The 23200-nt window shown below is 36.0% G+C and overlaps 1 protein-coding gene across 1 annotated transcript; it reads right to left on the reverse strand.

Moving 5' to 3' along the window:
• Positions 1-114: 114 nt before the first annotated feature.
• LOC106642406 (SRR1-like protein) lies at positions 115-1178 on the reverse strand. The gene is made up of 2 exons (XM_089589941.1): positions 1095-1178; positions 115-1023 (listed from the first exon to the last, which is right to left on the reverse strand). The coding sequence occupies exon 2, from the start codon at positions 1006-1008 to the stop codon at positions 196-198; it is 813 nt and encodes a 270-aa protein (XP_089446067.1). The 5' UTR covers positions 1009-1023; positions 1095-1178; the 3' UTR covers positions 115-195.
• Positions 1179-23200: the final 22022 nt, after the last annotated feature.

Consider the following 23200-nt stretch of genomic DNA (forward strand, 5'->3'; position numbering starts at 1 on the left):
GGTAGCATAAATAGTTATGAGCCAAATTGTACAATTCTTCTCTAGCCTTACACAACGTTTCCGATGTTTCCTTATGAGCTGAACTTTGTTCAACAATGTAGCGCATCATTACATTATTCCCGATATTCTTTTCAGATGACGTTTTGCGAATTTCATTGGCCAGTTGGCGCAGTAGTGAAAGATTTTTGTTCATTTCTACCCCGCGTTTTTATCAGACTCGTTAGCTGTTATGAAATCAGTATCTTTGTTAAAATTTACTAGTTTTGGCTTTGATTTCCAAAAGTGTTCAACAACAGTATTCAGCTTTTCTTGTGTAAAAATATGCAATGAAGTTCCACTGAAAGCGTTTGGGTAATGAAAATTATTCTTTAGATGTATTTCCCTCACATATGGCTTTAACATGTATATGCAAGGTACAGTTTGCTGAAACAAAGCATCAGTGGTTTGGCATTCAAGTTCTGACCAACTGTTACCTAATAAAATACAATTATGTATTAGGGTTGACCAGTTAGTGTGCAAAAAATTATTAGTCAGTATTTTTGTACAATGTGGCATGAAAACAAGTGTCGAGTAATTGTTTATGCATCTTTTTCCTTCATCATTGATTTTTAAAACATGTAGGTCTAATTTCTCAAGACACTCAATTTCATGTTTTGTAAAAAGTGGATCATAGATCAATACTTTAGAAGAATACACTAATTTAATACACAACAATGCGGCAAGTTGATACTTTGAACTCAGGTGCTCTGAAAAATTGCCAAGACCATAGCAAATGATTTCAGCAACACCATTCAAATTCAAAGTAGCTAATGCTTTATTTAATGCACTAAGCAAAGTTTGATAAAAAGGTGACTCTTTAAAATGCTGAGTGGTTGTGTTTATCCTGTTGATAATTTCATCTACAGACTCAACTTCAATTACTTCCCGTTTGGTCTTTATTTTGAATTGAGGTTTACTTTGCCGATGGTTTTTATATTTAACTAACTTGAATTCCTCCTCATTATTCATTGGTACTGACCATCACTTAGAAATATATGTGTACAATGTTGTATAAATAAAATTAAATGATACAGAAAGTATTAACTTTTCAATACCTGCGAAACTGAAATTATTGCTACTGATTTACTGATTGGAGAAGTGATATTGTTTTCACTAAATAACCAAACCTGTAAGGGCCTTTGCAGTTTGCACACAAATGCGATAAAAGCGAGGAATAAGGAAGTAGGTACAGAGTACAGGTAATAAAAGGAATAACGGTTGCGTTCGAAAATAAATCGTATTCACATCCCAACCATATCCGAATCGTATTCTTGACGATAACGCCAACATAGGGTTGGAATTTGGGATACGATTAGGATGCGAAATTGCGAATGCGATTTATTCGAACGCAACCAAATATCAAAGGACTAAGTATGCACTTGTTTCAAAAGATAATCCGCGACTGTCCTGTCCGTCTGTTCACTTTCAAAAAAGTATAAAACATTGATAGTATCGATACATTAATTTTCTTATTTCCACTCTTATTTCTCTTATTCCATCCAGACAAGAATGTGATCCAAAGGCTACGACCAGGCCCTGGCCAGGCCAGCCTTACATCGATGCCAGAGTCTGGGCAGGCTTAAATGTATTATAGAGTTTATCACACGGTGTAATGAGGTTGACCGCAGGCTATGTTCAGGGTCTATCAGATATAATATATGTATAACGTGTATCTACTGTACCAACAGTACTACGGACTACATAATATGTATTATGGTATATACATGTGTGTGTATGTGTATTCAAGATTCAACGCTTTTGGATAGAAAACAACGATGAAAAATTTTAGCAATTGATAAGGAATAATCTTATAAGCAGATAATAGCTAAATTGTTTTTATTTTTACATTATTATCACTATTGCTACAAACTCAGAAATACTGTTTTGATCACATTGTTCGTAATTCACTTGAAAATCAGTCTACCGTTGGTTACTTGTTTCTGTTGTATTCCTACTCGTAGTAATATCATACTAAGTATATAAAGCTTAATTTTTTTTCTCAAAATTTGCGCACTTTTCCAAATCGTAGTATTGAAGCAGAACAGACTCATCTCAACCGTAAAGTTACGCGGGTGTGACGTAAGTTAAGTGACAGTAAATGACATCTCCATTAGCTTTATTTTATTAACTACCATTCTTATGGTTGAAAATTACATTGAATATCTTTTCAATAAAAAAAGCTGTGAACCATGACTTTATCGTGATAATAATTATATTGACCTTCGGTGATTCGAAATATTGAAAAACTCAATAACATGCAATCAATAATGGTATGAATTCTCCTGAGTCCTGAAATTTTGCACATTTTTCTCACTATGGGCTCTAAGATCGCCTTTTTTTACCCCCTTCAAGGACTTGCACACAGCGAATACGTATTCCATCATTTGAGCCTGGCCATAGGCCATACCCTTTCGATAACCTCATTACAATACTGACCAGGGCCTGTTGTTCAACTACGGCCATCCAGTGGTCATTTCTAGTCGGGATGGTACAAGAAAACAAATTAGGGAGCTATTCAGACAGACATTTTTTGCTTATTTCATTGTGAACGTTCATATTGAAAAGGGGGTTCCACTGTTCCGCTAAACTCAAATTGAGTGAATAGACTGAACAGAACTATACCTCTTTTTTCATCAGGCAACAAAATTACAAAATCCCAACCCTGCTATATATAGTCGCAACTATGTTGACTGACAGAGAACACAGTATAGGTCTGTTCAGTCTGTTCACTCAATTTGAGTTTAGCGGAACAGTGGAACCCCATTTTCAAAATGAACGTTCACAATGAAATAAGCAAAAAATTGTGAACAGCTCCTAGGTCCATGTCACGGTGTAAGATATAGAACAGTTAATCCCATGTTGGCATAATTTTGGTGAGATAAAAGAAATATTTGTGCTGTTTCGTTCAAGATCCAGTAGATGGCAAATAAGAGTCGAATATCACAGTGTCTGGACACCTACCCCCACTACTACCCCGTTCACTATGTTCAGCCAATTAACACAATTTAAATCTACTTCATTTTCTTTTTTGAATGTTGACACAATCAAAATCTTTGTTAATATGCTAAAATACACATTCAAATAACAAATTAGGATGATTAGCTCGAGATTTTTTAGAAAAAAAAAAAAAGGATTTTAGTTGTGTATGTGAGTGGAATATAATATGAAGTAGATTTAAATTGTGTGCCAAGCACTCGGACTGTTTGGCTGAACACGGTGGACGGGGTAGTAGTGGGGGTAGGTGTCCAAATACTATTTAGGGTGTGTTCCAGTATTACTTTCTGACAACTTTTCGGCAACTTAAACATGTCACACGATATCATTAGGGTGAGATTCAATGGAGTCTGGCCATCTTGCAGACTAACAAACTCGCTCCTTTTACAGCCCCCTAGACGAAGGAGGGGTCCAATCACGTGACCACATACAATAAGATACAACTTTCGGTCACGTGATCGGACCTCTCTCTCAGTCTAGTGGGCTATAATGGAAGCGAGCCAGACTCCACGTAATCTCACCCTAAGATGATAAGACACGAAGTTGCCGGTAAGTTTTCGGAAAGCAATACTGGAACACACGTATGGTTGTACTACTAGTGTTGGCAAACACTAGAATAATACTAGCGAAAGTATCAGTGTAATGTTTGCTTAAAAAAAAATTTATTTACATGAAATACAGTAATACGCAGTATAATAAAATAATTATAATGAAATATATGAAAAGTAACGAGTAAACTAAGGTTTTTATAATCTCTTGTTTTCTTGGTTTTATGTTCATTGCAAGGGAACTTTCAATTGTAGTTTTATGTGATACTTTTAATAGTTGCTTCATATTTATTATTTTTATAATTTTTCATGAGTTTGACAAAGCACTTTACTGTATTTTGCGGTCAATCATATAAATCACAATTGATATTGGTCCTCCACGGTTTTTTATGTTTACCAGTTCTGTCATTCCCTACTAAGTATTATCACGTGAGAACTCATGTGAGATCTCACGTGAGTTCTCACGTGAGTTCCCATGCCATAATCTCACACAGATTTCTCATGAAATTTTCTCACATAACATTCTCACGTAGAATTTGTGGTGAAACGTAAAGTGCGGTACTAAAATAAATTATTCATTATAAGTAAATGAATTATATTTATCTAGTTCTTTAAATGTGTTACTTTTGTATCTACAATAAAATTTTGGCGAACAGAGGTAGAAGTAAATTTGAAAAGAAATTTAAAATACGTAGTAAGATTCTACATATTATTTCGTCATTAATTGTAAAACGAGACTTTTCTGAAGTTATTGTTTGAAAATATGAACCATGAGTAAGAGATGGAAAATCATCGAAAAATTTTAATAAAGCTGTAATAATATGTGTCTACTGCACCTGAGCGATGTTTGGTATAAAACTCAGTATAGATCCACAAAGGCTAATATGTCTTTAATTTCGTCTAATATCGCATTTATATGTCCGTCTAAACTGTAAGCTGCACAGTTATGCACATATATCGTTGTTCCACATAATATCTTTGAAGTTATACTTCTTTAAGCTTACGTTAAATGTGGATATAAACCATAAAAAAAAAAAGAATGGAGTAGCAGCCCAACAGAAACGCTTAATCAGACATGTACAGCAATACCTGGCATCCTTTGACGCTGTTAATACTTTCAACATTATATCTTATATTTTTAGTTATCAGTTACTGTAAAAAAAAATAAATTATAGTGAATCAATAAATTTACATGGATCCTAAGCGGAATTATTTCAATTCAATTAATTATAAGTAATACGTAACTATCATAAATTATATTATACATAATAATTATTTTAACCTATAAGTTACAAACAACATAACAATATAAACAGTTTATGAAGTCTATATTTGAGACAACTTAAGAAGCTTATTATTATTCACAATCACCCGTCACAAAATATTATTAAAAATTTTAAATACTTATCATTAGTTATTAATTTGCTTTTCAAGACATCGATTGGTATGAGAAGTGCCTGCGAAAGATATATTTAATGATTTTTCATCGCCTTATTTTATCTGATATATGAGCGTGTCCCCGCGGAACCAGTCACCCGGCGCTCGCAGCACGTTTTTTCAGTAGAACGCGCTCTATTCAACTCGCTCACAAGCGATGGAAAATAGCTAGAAAAAAAATGTGAAGATATGAATCGATAGATTTTGACTTGCTCTTTTTGACGGTGCTACCTGTTTTTTCTGGAAAAAATTTTTTAGCGGTGAAAATCAAGTTTTAAGTTCAAGTTAACTTTTCTCAAGGTATGTATTTTTTTTTTTAATATATACCAATCGAAAGAGCAACTCACAAACAACATCTCCTCAAATTTTCAGAGTAGGAGAGCCAAAGGTGTAGACATAGTAAGTAAATAAAGACTGCGGCGCGTGGTCTCGCACGCTGCCGCGCATACGGAGCGGGCTAGCTGCTGCGGCCGCTGGGTGATACACTCTCTCATACTCGCTCATAATCAAAGAAAGCACGCTAAAAAAATATTTAAAACACGTAAACCTATAGATTTTTAGCTGACATACTCAAAAGTTTGTTTATTATTTATGGCAAACTCTTTTTTTGAGAAGAAAATTAAATTACAGCGTAAGGATATTGTTCCCTAAAATACTTTTTTTTAACTTTACCTATAATTTTATGATAAAAACAAAAATCATGATTGAATAATATTAAATAACAAGTGAAATAAAAATATAAAACTCTTTTATTTCTTTTGTTTGTCACATTGTTCACTTGTTTTACGGGGAACAGATGATTATCGTTCAAAGGCGTGCTTATGCTAGCATAAGATAGCTTGTATTATGCTTGACAAAATGTCATTAGACTAAAAGTTTTTATTGGCATTGTAGCAAAAACATTACAAAAAAATTTTGAGTGCTACGATTTCCAATTTTAAACGGAAATCAAGATGAGTTGACAAAGTTGACTTTAAACGCTGTATAGAAAAGAAACGCAATTCTCACATGCGCAAATTCAGGGGTCTGTTGAAATGATACAATAATTAGCATTTCTTCTTTTCCTTTTTACCTCAATATGCTAACAGAATTAAACTAATTTTTTTTGAGTAGCATATTTATAAATTTCCTACAGTAAACAAATTAGTATTCATTCGATTTAATGAGCTTCATTGCACTATAACATCTAAATAATGAGAACAACAATAGTATAGAAAAAACTAGATAAAACGATAGTTTATTTGTCTAGGGGCATTTATACGTACAATTTTTATAGACGCATGATTTTTTTTAGTACGTTAAAGTAGCAACAAGTAGTCTTATAATTAACATTTTTATTTTACGATACAATAATTTTTCATAACTCTTAGTTAATTTTCTCTAAAATTAATATACCTCTCTTCCATTAGAATTACTTTTAGGGTACTCACTTATTTTCTATTACAAATAAATAGTTTACAATTCAGTTATAAGTTTTTTTTTTTTTTTCTTAAATCGCGGATTTGATAACTTAAGTATCTAACAGCTCCTTTAATATAATTTTTTTTAGTCCGTTAGTTAATCCAGCGTATCGCTCATCATCTCTCACATGATCACTAGAAATCTCTGAAAATAATTATACAGGCAGTTAATAAAAGCAGAACAATCGTCTGAAGTCTATTAAATGGTTAAAAGATTTTACTATAATGACGACTACTACTACTACTACTACTGCTACTGCTACTGCTACCGCTACTACTACTGCTACTGCTACTGCTACTACTACTACTACTGCTACTGCTACTGCTACTGCTACTGCTACTACTACTACTACTACTCTTCTGTCGCTCATTTTCACGGTACCCTGTCCGGCTACCGACTTTTGAATTTGCTGTGAGAATTTCAAAAGTCGGTAGCCGGACAGGGTACCGTGAAAATGAGCGACAGAAAAGTGACATTAGAGGTCCGAGACCTGGATGCCATTGTAGAGGAAGATGAGGTCAAAGAGGCTTTCGCTAGGACTTTTGGACATCAGAGCCAGGAGCCAGAAGTTGTTCTCTTAAAGCCAAATGCCAGAGGACAGAGGCTGGCTTTAATAAAGGTGGACGAAGCATCTGCCAGACAAGTAGAAAAGGAAGGCAGGTTACGAGTTGGCTTTGTAAGCTGCCGAATTCGAAGAAGAATCGAAGTAACAAGATGTTTTAAATGCCTGGGATATGGACACGTCTCGGGCAACTGTAAGGAAGAAAACAGATCCAAGCTGTGCTTCCGGTGTGGAAGCACAAATCACCGGAAGAAAGAGTGCCTAGGTCCAGCACGGTGCTTCCTTTGCCCAACAACGGACAACAAGCACGAAGCAGGCAGCGGAAGCTGCCCTCTATTTAGAAGAGCCCTTAAAGAGGCCAGGGATGAGGCCCAAGCAGGATCAAAATAAGGCAGAAAGGCCTTAAGTTGAAAGACAGGCTCATGTGGATCCACGCTGCGCTGGGTACTTTTTACCTATCAGCAAGGGAAAGCATTAAGCTTATAGTGGTGCTGGCTGAGTAGGCGGCCTACTATGAAGCGCTAGACAGGGTGCTGGTCCTCAGGGACCCCGAGTCCTTTTCAGGACTCAAGAGCATCAGCACCTCTAGCAAATGGTGGCGAGTTAGCTCGTTAATGCTGTGAGACGCGATGGTCTCCCAGGTGGCTCCACCCTGAAGTAATGCTAACGCGGTTCCGGGGTGGATCAAAGGCCACGCGGCATGGGGGGGGGGGGGGGGTTTTAGTGGGTATATGTGGTCTAATAAAAATAATCTACCGAGTCCCACACTACCGCTGTCCCTGCGGTGTGCCTCAATGCATTTCTCCTCCCTCCACAAAAAAAAAAAAAAAAAAAAAAAAAAAAAAAAAAAAAAAAACTACTACTACTACTACTACTGCTGCTGCTGTTACTGCTGTTGCTGCTGTTGTTGCTGCTGCTGCTACTGCTACCCCTACTGCTACTGCTGCTACTATTACAACTACTCGAAGAAAAAGGGAGTATTGTGTCAACCTCTTGGGACTGGGGTTTTTCAAGTATAGTACCATTGCAAATAACTTTAGACTGTCAATAATTTTGGTTTCTATCGTTTAAAAATAGGAAAGATATACAACGAATACTTTTCACTTACGCAAATACGCTTCAAGTTTCTTGGGGCAGCACATCTTAATAGGCCTTCTAACGGTACTTTGGGTGACCTTTTTTACATCCAAACAAGAGTAAGGTAGTTTGTTTTTGAACAGCAATACTGCAAGGTCCCCTAGAAATATACCAAATTCCTTGCGCTGGGTGAGTTTCCATTTCTCCTCCTCAACATATACATTGCAGCCCAAATAAACTCTTCCATTAGTTACCGAATATCTTTCAATATTATCTTCTTCAGCTGTTAAGACCCCACGTTTTTTATACTCTCTGTACAAACGAGGGGCGTACTTTTTCATCATACAAAACGATGGATCATCATCTTCAATATCGCTGTCAGAGTCTACAAAAAAAAATGTATTAATGAGAATGTTTGGCCCTAAACTCTGCCACCTGCAGCGCTGCTACTGAAGAGTTATCATGGCGTCTCAAATGTATATGTATATATAGATATACAAATACATACCTACCATTCTTGTATTAAAAATATATGTGTACATATACAGTCATAAGTAAAGAAAAGCAAATTGTCACGCAATTTCAAATGAATCAGGCAAAAGTAAGTTCAATGAATGGCTCGATGACAGTTGTGCAACTAGAAGAAGTTTTATGTAAAGTAAATGCTAAGTAGTTTCAAAAGCATTTAAAAAAAACTCATTGATAGTTTAGTAATGAACTGAACACTAACTAAAATCTCAAGAACCGCAAGTGGGTGGTCACAGCAAATTGGACCTATGTACACGTAATTAATAACGTGACAGTCATCATTATGTCTAAAGACGGTCAACCCCACCTATTATGTATATATATATATATATATATATATATATATATATATATATATATATATATATATATATATATTTGAGACGCCATGATGGCTCTTCTGCAGCAGCACTGCAGGCAGCAAAGCTTGGGGCTAAACATTCTCATAAGTACTTGATAAAACCTCATCGATTTTTAACATCTACCTAGTTATTATAGGGCTGGCAAGTTGGCAATCTTGTTGCAGAAGGCAAAAGAGAAAACAGACTCTAGCCAATCAGAGCTTATACCGTAGAATGCCTCTGCATACAGTATATTAATATATATATATATTCCGCCACCGCACGAGTCAATTATTATACGTAAAAATTATTAAAGGTAGTGTGATGTAAAATGCTAATGGTATATCAACAATTTTAGGATCTATCATTCGCCGAAGCCGCAGCGTACCGTAATTGGGCTCAGTTTTTGATGGAAAACAGTGATGAACAAACAAAAATCTTCAGATCTAATTTACGTCCCAAAAGTCTTGAAGATTTCATGCAAAGTGAAACATTTACTGATCCAATAACGACGTCGGTAGATAAAAGCAGGGGTGAAATTTTTCTCATGGTCTTAAAGTTTTCAATCGAGAACCACTTATCTATCACGGGAATGAATAATTTGTTTAAATTAATTAATTCAATGTTTAAAGCACCTATTTTACCGGATACTAAACATATTAATGACAATATTTTGAATCCGAGATCCGATGTATATTTCCACGCTGTTTGTCCAAATTGCAATGCCTATGTCGGAGAGTTCAAGAACATTCGACACGTTACGGAGTGCTCAAATTGTATGTATACTTTAAACGTGGCTCATTCTAGTAATACCACTTTTTTTGTCATGATTAATCCATCCACACAAATCTCTGATTTGATTAATATACACGAAGATTATTACGATACTGTTTTAAAAAATCAAGGCCACGAAAGGGGATACATAAAAGATGTCTATGATGGTAACGAATATCGCAAATTCGTCAGTTCTCTGCCAGTAAATGAGAAACAACAGTATGTTACCGCTATGATAAATACTGACGGTGCACCCATATTTAGATCATCGGCATGTTCAATATGGCCACTGTTCTTAAAGCTTAATGAATTACCACCACAAGAGCGAATGGACAATCACATTATGATGGGATTGTGGTTCAATAAAAATAAGCCGGACATGTTGATTTTTCTAAATGAAGCTGTAAGACTGTACAAAGCGATAACAAAGCACGGCATACAATGCGTGGTGAAAGGTGAAAATCGTACTGTCAAACTGCATATAGTGTCATGCTGCACAGACTCTGTAGCTCGTGCCCCTATACAGGGAATTAAGCAGTTCAATGGGGAATACGGATGCAATTGGTGCTTGCATCGTGGTGAGTACGCAGCGGGAAGCATGAGATATCCATACGTAGATCCACCCCCAGAACCTAGAAATCATGACAGTATGGTACGTATTATGTTAGAAGACACAAGTCTAGCTCCTCTAGGAATAAAATATCCATCACCATTTATCAATTTACCATCATTTAATCTCGTATCTGGCTTTTTGGTTGACTATCTACACAACTGCTTAGAAGGCGTAGCTCCACAATTTACATCGTACTATTTGCAGAATAAGAGTAAGGAAGATATCGAACAACTAGATGTATTGATGAAAAATATTGCTGCACCACAGCAAGCACAACGATTATGCCGACCTCTAAGCTGTAGGAGCGATTGGAAGGCAAGGGAATGGGAAAACTTTATTTTGTATTTTAGTGTACCAATTTTATCCAAAATCTTGACAAAAAGGCAATTAGATCATTGGACTCTATTCGTCACAAGTCTGTATATTTTACTGAAAAACAAAATTTTAATCGAGGAACTAGACTTTGCTGATGAATGCCTTCATACATTTGTCATGCAATCTCAAGAATTGTATGGGATCACGGCAATGACTTTTAATTTACATCAGTGTTTGCATATAGCTGAGTCTGTTTTGAATTGGGGTCCAGTCTGGACAAACTCTACCTTCAATTTTGAGTCTGCAAACTATGATGTGTTAAGAGCTATTAAGTGTGCAAAAGGTGTTACCCATCAGATTGTTAGGTTCGTGAATATGATACACTATATTAGACTTTGTTCAACCCATACTGAGTTTTATACCAGACATTTCTCAGGTGCAGCGTACATTGCAGCCTTAATTATTAAGAATTTTGCATATATCTGTTACTCATGGTTCATAATTTCAAACAATAACTGTATACTACGAGCGCTTGAAAATTAATGATAGAGCAGATAACATGTATGAAATTTTGTTTCAAATTTACTTCTACCAACTCTGTTCGACAAAATTTCATCTTACTAATATATGAAGCAGAAGCGCTAAAACCGTTGTAATCGCTAACCGCGAAAACTACTGAACCGATTTTGTTGAAATTTTGCACACTGATTCGTGATACTTCCTAGATGGTTTTAGTATAGTTTTAATCGTAAAAGATTTAATAACAATAGCAATAAATGAGCTCAAAGTTTTGCAAAAATATGCCAGCTTTTCACTTTAGTTCAGTAAAATCCGCTAGGTGGCGTCGACATAAAATCGAAGCTACCTGCAACATAATTAAATAAGTGTGGTTATAATAGGCTGGAGCGTCACCATAGTGTTGTAGTCGAGCTTCGGCAACTCAACGAGCTGTGTTGGGAATGCTAATTATAGTCTTGCAGCTGGATATCCCGGTTACGGACGACACTCTTCTCTAAGGGAGAAGAGACCTAAATGTCCATTCACCCTGAATCTCGACGAGTGCGATCAAAAAAAAAAAAATTAATTCCAACCGATTCCGTCTCTGCCACAATACCAGGAGACATATCTAGCCAGAGCACAATCTGCTCCAACTCATCAGAGTTGTGAGGGAGCTCCACCATCCCACCTGGTGCAGTTAGAGAATTTGTGGCTACAAATGTAAGCAAGGGAAGAAAACAGCTCTGAGCTCTGAGGGGCACGGGCAGCCACAACGGCTACCTTCTTGGTCGTCGCGTCCCCAATGCGCTTACCCACATGTTCCCGTCTAACGATGAGCGGTTGGTTATCCGGGGAACGACCCGAGACGAGATATTCTTTGGTCAGCAGCGTACCTCCCTCTATCACAGTCTCCGTATATCGAGACTCCCAGGGTAAGAATCAAGCAACCGTAGCAAGCTCTTCATCATCAGGAATAAGAATAGCCTGGAAGTTTCACCACTGGCGCTTTTTAGGGCCATTATAAGTATTTACGTTCCCTACTTAACCATCAATTTCATCGGTTCTTTTTAGCATCCACCTAAGTGTTAACTACCTTGCCAACAAATACATTTTTATTACCATTTCCGGAAGCGATTCGTCGACTAAAAGACTATATTAAATAAAGACGGGCACTATTAAACCAAGTAAGTTATTCACTAGCAGACGTCACCTGCGGAGTTGTTCTTCGCAAGGCTGGAAAACCCGGTGACCGACGACCCTATATTACCCTCTCGACTCCAAGCATTCAACCAGGAATCACTGATCCTCTCCAAAGTCTGCGTTGGGCAAACCTATAACAGCTATGTAGGAAAAAAAACTTGAGCCCACGGGACAGACTCCACTGGACAAGTATCACTAACCAATCTCCCCATCTAAGATCATCAAAAAACTGAATCTGCAAAATAAAAAAGGTGCTTTAGACACCAACGTCTTCGACGTTATACCGGGAGACGTTGGGAAAGAGCACTACAACTAGCCCCAAAGCTTCGGACTTAGTAATTTTTATCCCGATCAGTCTGGGTCTTCAACAGCAAGCCAGAAAAGATCACCCTGAGGTATCCAGGCAGTCACAATTGCTGTTAACTGCAGTCAAGAAAGAGTTAACTTAAGAAGCTCACCGGTCTTTTTGAGGGCCATCAGACGTCTACCTTGCCAACAAATATATTAGAACTTAACAAAGTTGACAGAAAACATACTTTAGGAGTCACACAAATTTTAAGCATGCCAAAAGTCGCATGAGGGTGAATCGGAAGAAAAACTTCAAGTGTATCTAATAAATACAATTTTACTTAGGCGTCAAGAAACTGACGCAGAAAATTTATCGAGATTGAAACAGCAGCGTCAAAATTAACAACTAAAGAGTCCATTACGTGAAAGATCAGCTTTTCATTGTACCCTCACAGCAATCTCTGAAATCTTTAAAGATCCTACTTTAGATTTTTAGATAAGTAGAAAATGTTTTTGTGTTTTTGTGGCAATAAAAATGTAGGGTTTAAGGTCCAGGACTTTGTTGCTCTGGTAATAAAGTTGTGAGATATAAGAAAACAAATTAGGGGGGATAAATGGGTCATGGGACCCACGGTAAGAACGAAGTTCTTTGAACATGACGAGTATAAAAACACAATTTCTCAGGTAACAAGGGGGTCGCCAGACCCATTGAAAGAACGAAGCTCTATAAACGTTAATACTGCATTCATGTAGTTCACTAAACAAAAACTTGAAAAACGAATAAAAAAATAAAATAAAAAAAATAGTTCAGTACTCACAATGGTTGAACTTTGTGAGTACTGTATTTATGCACGACGTTCTCACGAAGTTCAACCATCGTGAGGACTGAACTATTTTTTTTATTTTATTTTTTTATTCGTTTTTCAAGTTTTTGTTTAGTGAACTACATGAATGCAGTATTAACGTTTATAGAGCTTCGTTCTTTCAATGGGTCTGGCGACCCCCTTGTTACCTGAGAAATTGTGTTTTTATACTCGTCATGTTCAAAGAACTTCGTTCTTACCGTGGGCCCCATGACCCATTTATCCCCCCTGATTTGTTGTTGTTTTTTTTTATTTTTTTATTATTTTTTTTTTTTTTTAATTTCTTGTTTTATTTATTGTTTTTTTCATTTCTTATTTTATTTTTTTTCATATTTCATTTTATTACATTTTTTTTAATTTTTTTGTATTTCCTTTATTTAATTTCTTTCTTATTTTCATATTTAATCTTTTTTTTTTTCATTCCCTTTTTTTTCATATATCATTCTTTTTTTTCATATTTAATTTCATTACTTTTTTTTCATTCTTTTGTATTTCCTTTATTTCTTTTTTTTATATTTTTCTATTTATATTCATTCTTTTGTTTTTTCTTTTTTTTCATTTCTTTTTTCATATTTCATTTCATTATTTTTTAATATATTATTTTATTTGTTCAAATTTCATTTAATTTCATTATTTCTTTTTTTCATATTTCATTTTTTCATATTTCGTTTCTTTTTTTTTCATATTTCATTTCATTGCCTTTTTTCATTTATAACAGTAATTATTAGCATTACTGTAATGCAAAAAAAAACCTCAGGTTTAATGAAAATACAAATATTTAATGCGTAATAACGCGCCTTATTATATTTAATCTACATAACCATATTTATGCTAATTAAATTTTTTTTTTTTTTTTTTTTTTTTTTTTTTTTTTTTTTTTTTTTAGATGTATTATTTAGAAAACAAATACACAAGTTATAAAACAAATTCATAATTGAATGTATTATCAGTGAATACATTTAAAAATGGAATGTTATAGTTACGAATTACACGATAAGTACAAGAAACCGACTTCTATAATCGGCAGCGCTCGTAGCAGAGTGGGTAAGGTACAGGACTCACATGCAGAAGGTCGAGGGTTCAAATCTCTGTATTGGAAAAGGTTTTTTTTTTTTTTTTAGAATTGTAAAAGAAAAAAAAATTCGAAGTGAAAGAAAAATTACTGTGGGGAAATAAAATTAAAATTTGTTAAAAAATTAATTGCTTGGGAGTGTGAGGTGGAATGGTGGGTAAAGGTATGCAGAAGAGTAACAGGGCACGGTTGACAAATGTACATATATAGTTAGGAGAGGGGAAGTGTGTAGAGAACACTTGGTGAGGGGGGACGGGGTGAGGGGAAAAACTTGAGAGGAAGAGATTTCTGATTCAAAAAAAAAAAAAATCTGTCGGTTTTAAAATTCCAGCCCCCCGAGTAACGCGACATAAAGAACTTCGTTCTAAAAAAATTTTTTTTTAATTCAAATTTTTGGGGGTTTAAAATTTTAACAGCTTTAAAAAATAGCCGTTTTCGTGAATTACACGGGAGAAACTGTAAATGAACGGCTTCTTATGGCCACCGATTATTTTATGGCATAAAGAACGCACGGTACTTTTCAGCATAATAATTTTTTTGAATTTTTACACCTCATTATTTAACCAAATAAACTATATGGATTCCGAAAAAATATGTTTTTAATAAGAAGATTTTTGTTCTTAGATGTATCAGGAATATGTGTAAAATTTCTAACTGAAAATGTTTCACATTACATGTCAACACACTACGGTGTTTTATTTAGTAAGTCTCGGGCGAAGCCGAGACGGGGGGCTGCTAGTTATACATACAAAACCAACACATTTAAACAACTAAATAAAAATGATTCATTTACTTGTAATGAATAATAATGTACTCTAGTACCGCACTTAACGTTTCACCAGAAATTCCATGTGAGAAAGTTATGTGAGAAAATTACATGAGAAAATCTCATGAGAAATCTGTGTGAGATAATGGCATGGGAACTCACGTGAAAACTCAAGTGAGATCTCACATGAGTTCTCACGTGATAATACTTAGTAGGGTTAGCAATTCACAACTTTCTAAATTTAGTGGTAAGAATGTATTTTTCGTAAACAATAAACACTTTACACAAATTAATGTAGAATAAACGATTAAACGAATGTTTACAACAAATATAACTATTTCTTTTTAGAATGACATCACAAGCCACTAAATAATTTCGCTCGATGTTGTATACAGACTTTCGTCATTGTTTGCGGTTGACTAAATAATGTTGAGTCACTTTTGAGGTCATTAACACAAATTTTTTTGCCCATTTTAATTAATTTCTTTTCAAATCCTTCAATAAAAATTTTAATACAATTTTACAATTACATTTATTATTTTTATCACTCCCTTTCAAAATGTTAACTGGACCTCCAGGTGCTTGTCTGCTTGGTCCTCGTTTTTCAGCATATCCTGGTACTATAGGATACAAAATAGGCCCACGCGCATGTTTACGTGGGTCAACCAATCAAAGAAGGAGGCTGTATTACGTCATAACATGGAACTGAATTTAAATGAAAAATAAATAAAGAGATTTTATTTATTTATTAATTAATAAAAAGTGTGCAGATAGAAATTTTGACTGTGCAATTAAGTTTAGACAATGTGCAGTTTTTTAAGCCCCTGTGCAGTTGGAAATACGCTCTAATAAGAGAGATATCGCGATCCAACTACGGCCTGCGAATCGACTAACTTCTTTAATTTTTTGTACAAAAGTGAGGCATGTGCAGTTCTAATTATTTGCATAAACGAAATGTGCAGATGAAAACACGTCGCCTAGTATTTTTTTTTTTTTGCACAAATCGATCATTTGCGGGCTGGCTTTCAGGAGGTAAAGCTTTCAAAGCGCGCCAAAACGTGATCAGCTGATTAACTTTTGTTAACATGTGCGAACAAACGGGCGGTAAGCTGAGCCGGGGTGGGGGGGGGGTACCAACCAAATACTCAACCAACGCATCATTTCTGAACAGAGCCTATACCAAAATTGGTATGGCTCATGGACCTACCTTGTTTTCTTGTATCATGCTAGCATATAACTTTTTTTTTATTTCGCGGGCCTATGTTATGACATAACTAGGCCGATGTATAGAAAAATAGTTATATACTACGGCCCATGTATGGCCTCGGTGACGTCTTATTCGCTTTGAGCGCAATTCCGAAATCGCGCCCCCATTGGAGACTTTGAGAACAAAAGGTAGTTATTAATGTTATTATGAAATCGAGCATCCGGCTCCATTCACCAGGTGGCCAACCCTTAAATATCGCTTTTCTACAAGCATGTGGAAATCAATTCATAGTACTGTTCTTTTCTAATCACGACCAATCGTTCTCGAATGGCCCAGTGGAGGCGCGATTTCGGAATTGCGCTCAAAGCTAATACACTGTGAACTCAGTAGGGGTTAATGACCCAATTACTGTACAGGTACCAATTACTGCGCACTCGACGTTAATACAAATTATCAAAAAACAAACTGGAAAATGTGTATGCTCAGATATTGTAACACGCTTGTACATTAATAACGTTCAATCTAGAATCATACTTTACATCATGACATTCATAATTGTTTAACTGAGTGACTCTAAATGAACCTAACCTACAAAACTTTGTGGTCGTGCGTAGTAATTGGTGCGCAGCAACTGGGTCTGGAGCTTTAGCATGAAAACCTTAAGGGAGAGCACAGTGAACTGTGCGAACGACTTGCATCCAGCAAAAAAAAAAAAAAATACCAAAAATTGCGGAATCGTTTGCAGGTTTTGCAATTGCCATGCAAAAAATTGTCAGAGTATTATTTTTTTGTAAAAAAAATAAAATGTAGTACGTCCTGCGAGAATCTAATAAAATTATTATTTCGCCTCAACGGTAGAGTTTCTACTATTAAAATTATCACCAGTCGTTTGAAATTTAATTTCCAGTGCGTGTGAGGATCGCAAAATAGTCGAATTAGTTATATTTATTGAATAAATAATTATATTTATATACGAGAGTAAGTCGAGTCATCTTACTCCCACCCCAGGCCAGGGCGCATGCGCACTACACTCGAAATACGTCAGTTTGTTTATACCTTATTAGGTTCGTTTGTGACCGCTTGTTCGCATGTCGGAGCGCTCGGACAAATTCTATCGAAAGATAAAAACGGGTGTTTTGGACCGAAGCTCGGCTCGGAACGATTCGAGCGCTCCGACAAATTTTGTCGAAAACAGGTGTTCTCGATTGATTATCTATAGCTGCTTCCACCTGCACGTTCGCAACCATAATAAAAACAAAGCAATTGGACTGAGGTAAAAATTATTTTACACTTGTAAACTTTTTTATTTAAAATATTTGAATAGGTAGCAATGTAGCCAGATAATAGGTACGTTTATTTTTGTGGTTGGTCGGTCCAATAAGTGTAATTGTACAAGATAGTATATCTATATTAACTACATAAGTCTATTGACATATCTAATGTTTGGTGGACGTTATCAAACTTGTAACAGGGAATTAATAGCGATCATTTGATATGTCGAAAATCCGACAAATCTTTGCGATAGTTCCTATAAAATAACCAGAAATGACACGCATGTTAATTTAACGATTTTAAATTATTTAAATACGCCCCACTTACTATATTCAAGATATTATTTTATTTAAACTTAAGTAAACAATCGCCAGTGACCCAATACGCCCAACTGACTACACTTAGAAGATATTCAAATAAATTAAAATCGTTGAACTAACATGCGGGTCACCTTCATTTCTGATTATTTCACAGGAACTATCGCAAAGATTTGTCGGATTATTCTCATATCGAATGATGCTATTAATTCCCTATTGATCAATAAAGTCCACCGAACACTAGATATGCCAATAGACTCATGCGACTTATCAAACCCGCAACTTTTATAAGTCTATCAGACGTCGGAACTGACAACAGACTTAAGCGTCTTATCAGACCTGCAACTTATATAAGTAAATTACACGTCGGACATGTTAAGAGACTTATGCGACTTTCCAGACCCGGGTCTATTATCGTCGGGTATTTTTAACACCTCTGGGTTTAGGCCGTTTAGGGGTGCGTTTTTTTTACGTTCGGACGTTTGGTCGTACGGCCCATTCCAGGTGTCCTACTTTTTAAATGTACTTATAAAAGGTTAGTTATGGTACTAATATTTACACATATATTATCAAATTACGTTTGTTCAACTATACAGAACTGATATGGTGTGTCGTTTTACGATGTTTTAGAGAGTGAAACGACCGGAGTGGATCATACGACCGAACGTAAAAAAAAATGCACCCTAGATCTACATGCTAGAGGAATCGGACTTATTGGACCGAGCGACCACAAAAAAAAACGTACCTAATCAGTCGAGAACACCGGAGGCCGTATTCCGTAACTTTTACACCGCACCACACCACAGACTGACGTTACGTTACCTATCGCTAATGCGTTGTAACGTGACGTCAAGTTATGGTGTGGCGTGGTGTAGAAGTTACGGAATACGACATACGACTCCTGTTTTCGACAAAGCTGTGGATGGTTCATGCAGTGGAACGTATGTTAAATGCACATCTATATATTGTGTTTAACCATCCACTTTGAGAACTATGACTCACTCTCACTGTCAAAAAATTGTGAGAATCGGGCCCCAGGCTTCGGTCTAAGACCACCGTTTTCATCCGAACTTGTCCGAGCGCTCCGACATGCGAACAAGCGGTCGCAAACAAACCTATTAAGGTATAAACAAACTGACGTATTTCGCAGCGACGGGATATAGTTCCGGCCAGATTTGGGAATTCTCTAGGACCCAACCTCTCTGACGTGGGAAATCACTAGATCAAAAAAAAAAATAGTACCGAAGGTGACGCGCGAGATTCAAATAAGGTGCAATAACACAAGCATCCATCACCTGATGACCCGGGGCGCTTACTGGCAACTCTGTTAAATAAATAATTATTAATAACACAAGCGCCTATCACCCAATAACCCAGGGCGCTTACTGGCCACTCTGTTGAATAAATAATTATTAATAACACAAGCGCCTATCAGCTGATGACCCAGGGCGCTTACCGTCCACTCTGTTACATAAATAATTATTAGTAAATAACACAAGCGCCTATCACCTGATGACCCGGGGCGCTTACTGGCAACTCTTTTAAATAAATAATTATTAATAAATAACACAAGCGCATATCACCTGATGACCCGGGGTACTTACTGGCTACTATTGAATACTAAATTATCAAGTAATTACAAGAGCGCCAATTAAAAAGATCTTTGTCGTACTAGATAGGCAATCAAAATTGTGATATGTTTAATAATGTTATCGATCAACTTTTTATTATTTAATAGTGTTGCAAATAAGTGTCCTGGTACATCAGGAAGAAGGTGCTTGACATATTTATGAATAATTATTTATTAACTAGATTTGCAATTAGCGCCCTAGGTAATACGATGATAGGCGCTTGTGTTATTAATAATTATTTGTTTAAAAGAGCGGCCAGTAAGCGCCCCGGGTTATTCGGTGATAGGCAATTGTGTTATTAATAATTATTTATTTAACAGAGCGGCCAGTAAGCACCCCAGGTCATAAGGTGATAGGCGCTTGTGTTATTTACTAATAATTATTTATTTAAAAGAGTGGCCAGTTAGCGCCCCGGGTTATTAGGTGATAGGCGCTTGTGTTATTAATAATCATTTATTTAAAAGAGTGGCCTCCAAGCGCCCCAGATCATCAGCTGATAGGCGCTTGTGTTATTAATAATTATTTATTCAACAGAGTGGCCAGTAAGCGCCCTGGGTTATTGGGTGATAGGCGCTTGTGTTATTAATAATTATTTATTTAACAGAGTTGCCAGTAAGCGCCCCGGGTCATCAGGTGATGGATGCTTGTGTTATTGCACCTTATTTGAATCTCGCGCGTCACCTTCGGTACTATTTTTTTTTTTGATCTAGTGATTTCCCACGTCAGAGAGGTTGGGTCCTAGAGAATTCCCAAATCTGGCCGGAACTATATCCCATCGCTGGTATTTCGAGTGTAGTGCGCATGCGCCCTGGCCTGGGGTGGGAGTAAGATGACTCGACTTACTCTCGTATATAAATATAATTATTTATTCAATAAATATAACTAATTCGACTATTTTGCGATCCTCACACGCACTGGAAATTAAATTGCAAACGACTGGTGATAATTTTAATAGTAGAAACTCTACCGTTGAGGCGAAATAACAGTTTTATTAGATTCTCGCAGGACGTACTACATTTTATTTTTTTTACAAAAAAATAATACTCTGACAATTTTTTGCATGGCAATTGCAAAACCTGCAAACGATTCCGCAATTTTTGGTATTTTTTTTTTTTTGCTAGATGCAAGTCGTTCGCACAGTTCACTGTGCTTTAAGGATACCCGCGCAGTAATTGGGGAATTTTATAACCATGCGCAGTAATACCAGCAAGTGAAATCAGCACTAAAACAGGAGATTCTACGATTCCTGTGGCGACAAAAAGTACTTAAGCGTGGTTTTCGATAAAGAACTTATGAAGGATAATGGAAACAATAATTTAAAAATTCTATCTTGATGCGTTTTTGAGATATGGAACTCGAAAGTACGAGAATTCGAGTTTCATTCAGATACAGAAAATATGATTTTAATTGTGAAAACTATCAAGATAAATTAATTAAACATAATAACTTATGTGCAAGCTATCAGCATTCCCCAGGATGCACTGCAAAGAGTTTACCCGCTGAGCATCCCATGTGTAATGTACTTTTTTTTTATTAATTCCACACATATATGTTTGGCTACTCTACTATTGGTACTTCGTGAGATTTTGTTATTTTTTACAACGCGAACGAGCGAGAAAAGCTTGCAATGGAGTCATTATTGATTTTTTTTTTTTTTAACGGGTTACCGTGACAGCCTACTCCCCTAGTCACCAGGGTCACCCGCTCCCCACCTATGTGTGGGGTTGTATTGCCGTGCCCATTTCCAACCTTTTTTACTAATGTTATACCTGAATCCATGGGCACAGTGTAAGTATCTCCGGTGAAGCACCTTGCCAGTTAAGCTGACACTCTGACTTGGAGTAGTCCCATGTTTCAGGGACCACTCCTCGCTGGTAAGGCCAGCGATCCCTACCTGGCGCATTGGAACCGCTAATCCTTACCTCCTAACCCTATTTCGCATCCACCCAGGCCCGAAGACTTGTGGGGCAAGGAAAAACCCTGGAATTAATTACTCTGAAAAAAAATTTCACAGAAAAACCGCCCCGAAACAGCCGGGGTCACAAAGGAACTTTTTTCGATGAAAACAGTTTTTGAAAAAATCTGCATTCACCGAGAATCAAACCCACGATCCCTAGAACAACGTTGTATCAGTAACAAGCACGCTTATCACTGAGCCAACGCCACTCCTTCATTACTTACTGATAATATTATATAAGTTCTTGTTTGTACAGGCTATCGATATACTGTTGAAGTAGTCCTAATAACCCTTACATGAATATCGCATAAGCTACAAAGCCGATAAGAATAGATAATATACTTTGATATGTGTTAGTGCATCGGGAAATGATAGTAAAATTGAATTAAATTCCATTATTCTTAAATTAATAAACAATACGACTTTATAAATGTTTTTGTATGAAAATTAAAGATATTTAAAACTAAATTCTTTACTTGCGAGACGCAACATCTTGAAAAGTAAGCAAGTATGAATTTTTTCATTATTTTTTTCGTACTTTTTTTTATGCAATAAGCAAGAAATCGCTCAAATATCGAATTTATACGTAAAGCGATTATTTTGTACTTTCTAGTTCGATATCTTGAAAACGCATCGAGATAGAATTTTTTTTCTCATAACCCTAGATAAGTTTATTACCAAAAACCATACTTAGTTTGAGTCGCCACAGGAATCGTAGTCTTGCCCTAAAACAATTATTTGAAAATAAAAGTAATATAATAGAAAAAAGTTCGTCGCTTTAATTGCATAAGATGTTGCAGATAAAGATAAAGTAACAGTGCATCAATTTACATCAAAAAACATCGAGAAATGTGAAATTTAGCACAGTAAAAATTTCAGAGCGCAGTAATTGGGTCATTTACCCCTAACTATAGAAAATAATGTAATAATGAAGTGATTCGGTATCAAGAGTAACGATTTGAGCAATATTGAGATGTAATAACATGAGCTAGAGTTTCGGAACGTCAATTTTTTTCTTGAACGGAAAAATCTTTAATGTTGGTTAGTGATTTAATTCTTCATTTATACACGTTGAATAAAATCAAATATTTGACAGTTAAAAATGTATAATTAGTAAGAAAAATACTGCACTAATTACTTGTGACCATAAACTTGTAGTGGGTAAAGACTATCCAAGCCACAATTTTTATCAGAAATACATTTACATAGAAGAAAATAATCTAAATAACGCAGTAATCTTTACGGCCAATTGATGTAGAAGTTAAACTAAAAATTCAGAAACGACCCGAAAACGATTTTTTTGCGATAAAACAAGTTAACTTCTAATGCAAAAAAGTTAAATAAAAGTTGTAGGCCTTGGAAAACCTATCGATTGGCGTCCGGAAAGTTGAATTCGGATGCGTTGGCGCTGAAAAAACTCCTGCGCCGAGAGAAGGGATT

This window comes from Copidosoma floridanum, unplaced genomic scaffold, assembly GCF_036245765.1.
Source record: "Copidosoma floridanum isolate Cflo_tuat_1 unplaced genomic scaffold, Cflo_Japanese_pri ptg000011l, whole genome shotgun sequence".
NCBI classification, from domain to species: domain Eukaryota; kingdom Metazoa; phylum Arthropoda; class Insecta; order Hymenoptera; family Encyrtidae; genus Copidosoma; species Copidosoma floridanum.